We start from the raw sequence: 9465 nt of genomic DNA on the forward strand, positions 1-9465 counted from the left end.
CATGTAAGTTGACTGAAACTAACCTCCCACTGTTTGTTCATGTTCTCTAGTTTTTCCTCAAGACTTGCTAATTGGGGGAGGGTGTCATCTCCTCCCTCATTAAATCTATGGAAATAGTTATCTTCACCTTCCATTGCACTGCTCTTATCTATATTTCTAATTTCTACATTTTTACTAATGTCTTCGTCTTTATGACTATGGTCTGCACATCTCTTGTTGACATTCCTTCTGACTTCTAGGGCCCGTTCGTCCTCTTACTCATTTCCTTCCATTTTCCTCAGTAATCCCTCCCTTTCTCCTTTTTCTTCACCTTCCCACTACACCACAAGCTTTCCCCTTCCATACTAATACAACAAAGGTACTCCCTCATCGTTGAGATCCACGAAATTTTATGTTTTCCTGGAGTTCCAAACTTCATTGTCACTTCGACTGTAGTGTGTGTATGAACACATGTGAACAGAGAACTCAAACATTTTGATAATTTCCTTTTTGTCATTTGTTAGTCTCATATAATATACAGTATGTTGAAAGATAGAGCAATTTAATTTCTACACATTTTCTTTTATTAGTTCTGTAATCTTGCTCTTACAGAGAAAAGCCAGGGGATGAGGAGTGGACTAAGCTAAACAATATGAAGATGCCATTGCTTCTAAACTATTCACAGTGCCAGCTGCTTCAGGGAGAAAATTATGCTGTTATTGAACATTGTTCCACAGTCTTGCAACATGAATCTGGTAAGACATTGGATGCACAAGTATGGAGACTCATAAAACTAATTCATATATATATATATATATATTTATATATATATATATGTATTTGTGTGTGTGTGTGTGTGTATATATACTGACAGATGGTAGAATATGTATTTACCTAGTAGTACATGGGAAGGTGAGTTATGCTTTTAGTGACTTGTCTTTGTTCTTAAATTCTTGTATGGTGTTTATACACACTTTTTTTCATATCTCTTCTATAACTATCCTTTATGAGTTCCTTTTCATGTCCCCTTGTTTTTCTTTTATTCCACTTTAATAAGTCTCCTATGTGAATTTTTGTAAGTGCATATGGGCCTGGTAGTGAGAAAAGTGTAGAGGAAAGGGAGGCTTTTTGGATAGATTTATATGAGTGCATAGAGGGTTTAGGGAGGAACATCAATGTAGTAGTATTGGGAGACCTCAATGCTAGGGTAGGAAATGAACCAATTGACAGAGTGGCTGGGAAATGTGGAGTTTCAGGAAAGAATGTTAGTGGAGAGTTGATGGTGGAGATGTGTCTAGAAAGAGAGTTGATGATAGCAAATACAGTGTTTCAGAAGAAAGTCAAGCATAAGCACACATGGGTGAGGGTGGTGGTTGGAAGGGTTGTAGATAGAGTGTTAACCCCTTCCATACGGTGCCGCACACGTAAGCGTCATGGGGAGCGAGTGTATTCGCGAGGCTGCCATATCGGCGTCTTGATTATATTTATTGTAGTTGCCCCTCCATAATGACATTCTTTCTAATTCTTTTGTAATCGCATTTTCTATGGTTATCAAAATTCACGGGTGAAGAGAGAACGATCGATATAAGCGGTGACTATATTTTATGATGCGAGTATTATTACGACACGTCGTACGGCTGGCATTGGTTGCTGCCACCGAGATCTAAGTCCATGACGCCTACGTGTGCGGCACCGTATGGAAGGGGTTAATGGATTATGTAGTGGTAGATAGGAATATAATAGGAAGAGTTAAGGATATACGTGTTCTAAGGGGAGAGAGTGGGGGAATATCAGATAATTTTTTGGTGGAAGGTAAGTTGAGAGTGGAGGATAGATGGAGAAAGAGGAATAAGACAAAAAGTTGGGAGGTGCTTAGAGTGAACTCTTTAAATGAAAAGGAAAAGGAGAAGGATTACAAGAAGAAGCTGAGAGAGGAGTGGAAGGGAGTGAAAGATAGAATAAAACTAGGAGTGGAGAAGGAATGGGGATGGTTCAAGTAGGGAGTCACAAAGTGTGCAAAGATGGTGTGTGGAACAAGAAGGACGGGAGGAAATAAAAGAAGGTTGTAGAAGAGAAGAAGCCAGTTTTCACAGATTGGTTACAAAATAGGACAAGGGAGTCGTATGAGAGGTACAAAGAAAAGAGAAGTAAAGCACAAGGTAATGGGGGCAAAGAGGAAAGTAGATGTGAAATGCGGTAAGAGTATGATAGAAAATTTTGAAAGTAATAAAAAGATGTTTTGGAAAGAAATTAAGAGAGGAAGAGGAAGCAAATCAAGTAGAGAAGAAAAGGTAAAAGGTGCAGATGGAGAGATGATAATGGAAGAGAAGGCAGTAAGAGGAAGACGGGAAGAGTATTTTATGGAGTTACTAAATGTGAAGGAGGATAGGGAGGAAAAGATAGTTGTAGTGGAAAGTGCTAAGAAAATGACCATGATGAGTGAGGAAAATGGAGGAGAAATAAGGAAGGATGAAGTGAAGGCAGTTGTTAACCCCTTCCATACGGTGCCGCACACGTAGGCGTCATGGGGAGCGAGTGTATTCGCGAGGCTGCCATATCGGCGTCTTGATTATATTTATTGTAGTCGCCCCTCCATAATGACATTCTTTCTAATTCTTTTGTAATCGCATTTTCTATGGTTATCAAAATTCACGGGTGAAGAGAGAACGATCGATATAAGCGGTGACTATATTTTATGATGCGAGTATTATTACGACACGTCGTACAGCTGGCATTGGCTGCTGCCACCGAGATCTAAGTCCATGACGCCTACGTGTGCGGCACCGTATGGAAGGGGTTAAGATGATGAGAGCAGGTAAGGCACCTGGTCTGGATGGATGCCATCCAGAATGTCTAAAAAAAAAAAAAGGAGGTTCAGTGATGGTGGACTGGCTGGTGATGTTATTTAATGTTTCTCTACAAGAGAGTAGAGTGCCGGAGGACTGGAGGAGTGCCTGTATAGTTCCACTTTACAAGGGAAAAAGGGACAAGTGTGAGTGTAGTAGTTTCAGAGGGATTAGCTTGTTGAGTATAGTTGGAAAGACTTATGGGAGGATCTTGATTGAGAGAATTAGGAGAGGAACAGAGGGAGTAATTGGTGAGGAACAGTGTGGATTTAGGACAGGTAGAGGTTGTATAGATCAGGTTTTTGTGGTAAGACAGATATGTGAGAAAGCTATAGGAAAGGGTAAGGATTTTTTTGGGCCTTTATGGATCTGGAAAAGGCTTATGACAGGGTAGACAGGAAGGCAGATATACGGGATAGGATGAAAGCTTTTAGGAGCTGTCAGGAGTTTTTATGAGAGTAGTAGAGCATGTGTCAGGATTAGAAATGGAGAGAGTGAGTGGTTCGAGGTAAAGGTGGGACTTCGTCAGGGATGTGTTATATTGCCCTGGCTGTTCAACTTATACATGGATGGGGTGGTGCAAGAGGTGAATGCTAGGGTACTGGGTCAGGGATTGGAGATGGTTAAACAAAATGGAGAAAAGTGGGAGGTGAGCCAGCTGTTGTTTGCATACGACACTGCGCTTGTAGCAGGATTAGAGGAGGGACTGAGGAAGTTGGTGATAGAGTTTGGGAGAGTGTGTGAAAGAAGAAAGTTGAAGATAAATGTGGTTAAAAGTAAGGTGATGAGATGTGCAAGGGGTGAAAGTGGCAGCAGACTGGAAGTGAGCATTAAAGGAGAGCAATTGGAGGAAGTGGATAGTTTTAGATTCTTGGGTGCGAATGTGGCAGGAAAGGGAGTGGAGGTGGAGGTAGAATGTAGATTGAGAGAAGCAAGTAAATGCCTTGGTGGATTAAAAAGTGCAATAAGAAATAGACATTTGGGAATGGATGCTAAGAGGAGATTGTATGAAGGAGTGATTGAGCCAACAGCACTATATGGGGCAGAAACATGGAACATAAGAGAGGAAGAGAGGAGTTTGAATGTGTTTGAGATGAGGTGTCTGAGAAGTATGATGGGGGTTACTAGGCTGGATAGTGTGAAAAATTAGGAGGTGAGGAGGAGAACAGGGGTGGTAAGGGAGCTGGGAGATAGGGTGGATGAAAGAGTATTGTGATGGTTTGGACACATGGAAAGAATGAATGAAGAAAGACTAGTAAAAGAGGTATGGAAGGCAAATGTGGTGGGAGTGAACACGAGGGAGGGGGTGTCCTAGGATGAGATGGATGGATGGGGTGAAGGGGGCTTTGGGGAAGAGGGGAATGTCTGTTGAGGAAGGACAGAAGACAGGAGTGAATGGAAGATGGTTGCGTGTGGATAATGTTGTGGTGCATGAGGTGGAGTGGGGGGGGGGGGGTTAGGTAGTATGTGTGAGAAAAATTTGACACGGCCCGAAGGGATTTCTCCCCTTCTTTTCTACATAAGGGGACAGAGAGAGGGGGTTGCCGATTTAATGAAGCGGCCTTGCTGTGGATGTGTTGTGTCTTGCGACATTGCCTCTGACCCAGGGCAGTGGACAAGATGCAGGGATGACCCATCATCCAGGAGGTGACACTCTGCTTGTAGCAGGTTCAGAGGAGGGATTGAGGAAGTTAGTGACATTGTTTGGGAAGGCGGAAAGAAGGAAGTTGAAGATGAATGTGGGTAAAAGTAAAGTGATGAGATGTACAAAGGGAGAAAGGGGCAGCAGACTAGAAGTGAGTGTAAGGGAGAGAGACTGGAGGAAGTGGATGGTTTTAAATACTTGAATGTGAATGTGGCAGGAAAGGGAGGAGTGGAGGTGGAGGTAGTATGTAGATTGAGAGAAGCGAGTAAATGCCTTCGGGGATTAAAAAGTGTAATGAGAAATAAACATTTGGGAATGGATGCCTAGAGGAGATTGTATGAAGGAGTGATTGTGCCAACAGCACTATATGGGGCAGAAACATGGAACATAAGAGAGGGAGAGAGGAGTTTGAATATGTTTGAGATAAGGTGCCCGAGAAGTATGGTAGGGGTTACTAGGCTGAATAGAATGAGAAACAAGGAGGTGAGGAGGAGAACAGTGGTGGAAAGGGAGTTGGGAGATAGAGTTGAAAGAGTACTGGGATGGTTTGGACACATGGAAAGAATGAGTGAAGAAAGATTAATAAAAGATGTGTGGAAAGCAGAGGTAGGAGTGAACATGGAGGGTGACCAAGGATGAGATGGATGGATAGGGTAAAAGGGGCATTGGGAAAGAGGGGAATGTCTGTTGAGGAAGGATGGGAGAAGATAGAAGGTAGGGGTGAATGGAGAATGGTTGTGTATGGATGACACTGTGATGCATGAAAGGAAATGGGTGGGGGATGGGTGAAGGAATGTGTGTGAAAAATAAATTGATGCAGCCCAAAGGGATTTCTTCCCATCTCCATTTCTGCATGAAGGGATGGAGAGGGAGGGGGTCACCAATTTAATGAAACAGCCTTGCTGTGGATGTGCTGTGTCTTGCAACACTGCTTCTGACCCAGGGTAGTGGGTGAGATACAGGGATGACCCATCATCCAATGAGAGCCATGATAAGAGGGAGGAAGAGGGGTGGATGGGAATGGAGTATGCAGGGATGGAATGGGTGGCAGTGGATTTTATACCTTTATTTTTTGGCTACCTCCCTTGTAAAGGGGGAAAAGCATTTGGTATATGTATGTTGTCTCAATATTGATATGCATTTGTAAAATTAATATTTATTTGTGGTTTTATTCATCTTTAACCAGAGAATGTGAAAGCATTATACCGGCGAGGTCGTGCTTACATCAATGTATGGAGTCCCAAAGAAGCTCGAGAAGACCTGGAAAAGGCAGCCAGGTGTGACCCTAGTCTTGCCCCAGCCTGTAAGAAACTCTTGGATGAATTACAATATATGGAAAAGAAAAAGGATTCTGAGGATAAAGATAAATTCAGCAAACTGTTTTCCTGAAGACTGGGCCACAATCCTATTGTCTATGCCTATTATATATTTTCCACAGTGCCTGTATATTTAATGTCATGAGATAACAAATAAGATTTTCATGAATTCCATAGGCACTACTTACCAGCATTTTACTTCTAATTTTAATCAGATATTGTATCCATGAATTCCTTTGTTAGTCATATTTGTGGATCATGTCAACATGTATTTAAGATATAAGAAGGTGAAGACATAACTTTAGTTGCAAGCTATTTATTTCATTTATTTATTTCTTATTCTTTTCTATAATGGATTTCCTTGTGTAGAGAATTGTCATTTATGTACAATGGGCTCATGACGTCCATGTAGCTCAGGATACATTAGTCACTTTTTCTGCATGATGCCCAATTCATATCTGCACTTGTTATTCACAACATCCTTACATTTTTATATTGGCAGCCATCATCATAATATCATATTTGAAGACACAAAGTATACGTGTTTTTTGCTTTGAATTAACAATTGACAACAGGCTTTAGTAACACATTATTTAGCTAATAAATATTGGTAAGTAACCAGATTATGTGTCTAATTCTTTTAGTACTAGTATGCTTATAGGCTGGAGAAAGTGGACAGTTTTAAGTATTTGAGGTCACATGTGGCAGGAAATGGAGGAGTAGGGGTGGAATTAGATTGCAGATAGAGAGAAGCAAGTAAATGTCTTGGGGGATTGAAAAGTGTCATGAAAAATAATCTGGGAATGGATGCAAAGAGAAGATTGTATGAAGGGGTCATTATGCTAATGACACTGTATGGGGCAGAGACTAGGAATTTAAGAAACAGAAAGGAAAAGTTTAAATATGTTTGAGATAGTGTCTGAGATTTTTTTTTTTTTTTTTTTTTTTTTTGGGGGGGGGTGGAAAAGAGATAACAGATAGGGCTAATGAAAGCTCATCGGGATGGTTTTGACACATGGAAAAAAATGAGTGAAGAAAGATTAGCAAAAGAGGTGGATGAAGTGATGAAATGGATGGGATGAAAGGGGTTTTAAGCAAGAGGGGAATGTCTGTTTAGCAAGGAAGGGGATAGGGGTGAGTGGAAAATGGTTGTATTTAGATGATACTTTGATGTAGCAGGAAAGGATATTCTCCCTGTTCTCATTCTTTTCTTAGTCTGTCAGACAAGAAAGGGAGGGTGGGAAGTGGTGGGTGGTTGTGTGTGGATGATATTTTGACACAGCCCAAAGAGATTCTTTTCCATTTTCTGTATTTTCTGCATGAGGGGACAGAGAGAGGTGATCACCAATTAAGTGAAGTGGCCTTGTTGTAGATGTGCTATGTCTTGCTGCATTGTTTCTGACTTGGGCAGTAGGCAGGAGACAGGGATGACACTTCATCCATGAGAAACTAAGATGAGAGGGAAACAAGGATGGTGGAATGGTTGGGAATGAATGTGTGCCTTTGACTTGCCAGCCTCATTTATAAGGGGAAAGAAGCCTTTGGTATATATATAGATATATAGAATATGGCTATACATTTTCCCTAGTTTCCGTATGTTTTGTACACAGCCATCCCAAAATATTGTGAAAAGTAATTCATTTAAAACTTCAGATAGAAATGAAAATTTTACAGTACATGTGCTTACATTGATGCCTACTTATCACTCATAAAGGAACACAAAGTGAGCAATAATTTGGGTTTAAAAAATGTAAATATAAATGTAAGTGAATTGCTCAATCTTTTGGAATCATTGAATGTGAAAAAAAAAAAATCAGGAACTGACAGGATACTTAAACAATGTAGGGAACTATTGACAGACAATATTGTCTTATTGTTAGTTCATTAAAAGAACTAATCATAGAATTGGACAAATTCACCACACTAACAATCCCTAAACAACAACACAGTAATTCTTTCCTGAGTGACCACTGGCCAATACTGGTTACTTGACAGTTGTGAGTCTTTTGCAAGAAACTTGGGGCAAGAGACTAGCTGACTCTTGGAGTGCTTGCATTGTGACCTGAGTGTTAAGAGGTGGCATTCTAAATGTTTGAGTGTGCTGCAACATTATATACATAATATAAAATTCTCTCCTCTCTCTCTTCTCACTCCTTTCTCTCTCCTCACACACTCCTTTCTCTTTTCTCTCTCCTTTCTCACTTTTCTCTCCTTTCTCTCTTCTCTCTCCTTTCTTCTCATTCCTTTCTCTCTTCTTACTCCTTTCTCTTTTCTCTCTCCTTTCTCTTTTCTCTCTCCTTTCTCTTTTCTCTCTCCTTTCCTTTCTCTCTCTCTCTCTTCTCTCTCCTTTCTCTTTCCTTTCTCTCCTCTCTCTCTCTCTCTCTCTCTCTCTCTCTCTCTCTCTCTCTCTCCCTCTCCCTCTTCATCTCTCCATTTCTCCATCTTTCCATCTAATTAGCTGTACTTGCATTATGTGCTGGGGGCTGGGAAGAATGAATGAGATTAACCTCTTCAATACTGATGTGCAGTGATGCATCACAATATGTGTATTACAAAATATAAAGTTACTGCTGTTATACTTGTTCTCTTTCACCCAGAATAAATATAACATCACAGAAAATATGACCAAGCCCTGTTCACAGAACACGGGGGTCGCTCAGCTTCAACTACAAAATAAACATAATCAGGAAGCTGATGCCAGCATCCTCATATATGCCGCACATACATAGGCATCATCGTATTCAAGAGGTTAAGGGGTTTTGCATAGAACTGTGTGCCAGTCATTTTCATACACTGCTCCATGGAGAGGATTTTGGCTTCTATGTAGATGTTTCATTTGGGTGGCTTTATTGCATTATGTTATTATTTATAATGCTTTGTTTTGTATAGTGAATAGGGTGTCTTTGTTTTGCTGATTGTTGGGAATCATGCTGTGAGACATAGTTAACTGTGGTTCTTTTGAGTTCTTTGTAAACTCAAATTAGTTTCTTTTTGCTACTGATCTTAATATGTTTCTTGGAACAGCAAAGGGGAGAGGATTGGAAGACATGGAAAAAGACATAAAGGTACTTAATACCATAGAATGCTGGTGAGAGTGGTAGTAGATAAAGATAATTCTGTTATTGTGGTAGAATGGAAAGAGGACCATGTACCAGCAAGAACAGAAAAAGAAAAAAAATGTTGAAACTAAAAGAAAATAAGAAAATGTACAAGTAATGGAAATTGAGGAAGGCATTCATGAAGAATAGAAGTACCATAGAAGTTCTGTCTTTCAGCACTTTCTGGACCAAATAGGTGCCAAAACACTGAATTTGCTGAAACATTGGGCAGTTTTCAAAATGTGATTGTTTTAAACTATTAGCAATGAGTAATTAAGTAGCAATATATTATGTATTTATTTAATTAAAGAAATTTCAAACCAACTCAAAGGTGTATTTATGATGTATGGAAGATCATACGTAGGGCTGTTCCTAGTACAGGTAAGTGCACAGTATTCCAGAATCAACTAACTAAATGATTATCTAGAAACAGGAAAACCTGATATCATGGGCATAGTAGAGACAAAATTGAAAGGACTGTTATCAACAAACATAGTGGGATATGGTCTATATAACCACTGGGCAAAAAATAGAACTGAAAAGTAAGGAGGAGGTGTCATGATATTGACCAAAAAAATATT

General features: G+C 40.1%; 1 protein-coding gene across 2 annotated transcripts in view; it reads left to right on the plus strand.

The window, feature by feature from the left end:
• LOC143027251 (AH receptor-interacting protein) overlaps positions 1 to 9208 on the plus strand; it is a 53428-nt gene extending 44220 nt beyond the window's left edge. For both annotated transcript variants that reach the window (XM_076188548.1, XM_076188547.1), the window contains exons 5-6: positions 592 to 734; positions 5657 to 9208. In XM_076188548.1, the coding sequence (XP_076044663.1) occupies positions 592 to 734; positions 5657 to 5859 (346 nt within the window). In that variant the 3' untranslated portion in view covers positions 5860 to 9208. The remainder of the gene's footprint in view (positions 1 to 591; positions 735 to 5656) is intronic.
• The last annotated feature ends 257 nt before the right edge of the window (positions 9209 to 9465 follow it).

Source organism: Oratosquilla oratoria, chromosome 7 (genome assembly GCF_046742065.1).
Source record: "Oratosquilla oratoria isolate Oo_2021 chromosome 7, ASM4674206v1, whole genome shotgun sequence".
Lineage (NCBI taxonomy): Eukaryota > Metazoa > Arthropoda > Malacostraca > Stomatopoda > Squillidae > Oratosquilla > Oratosquilla oratoria.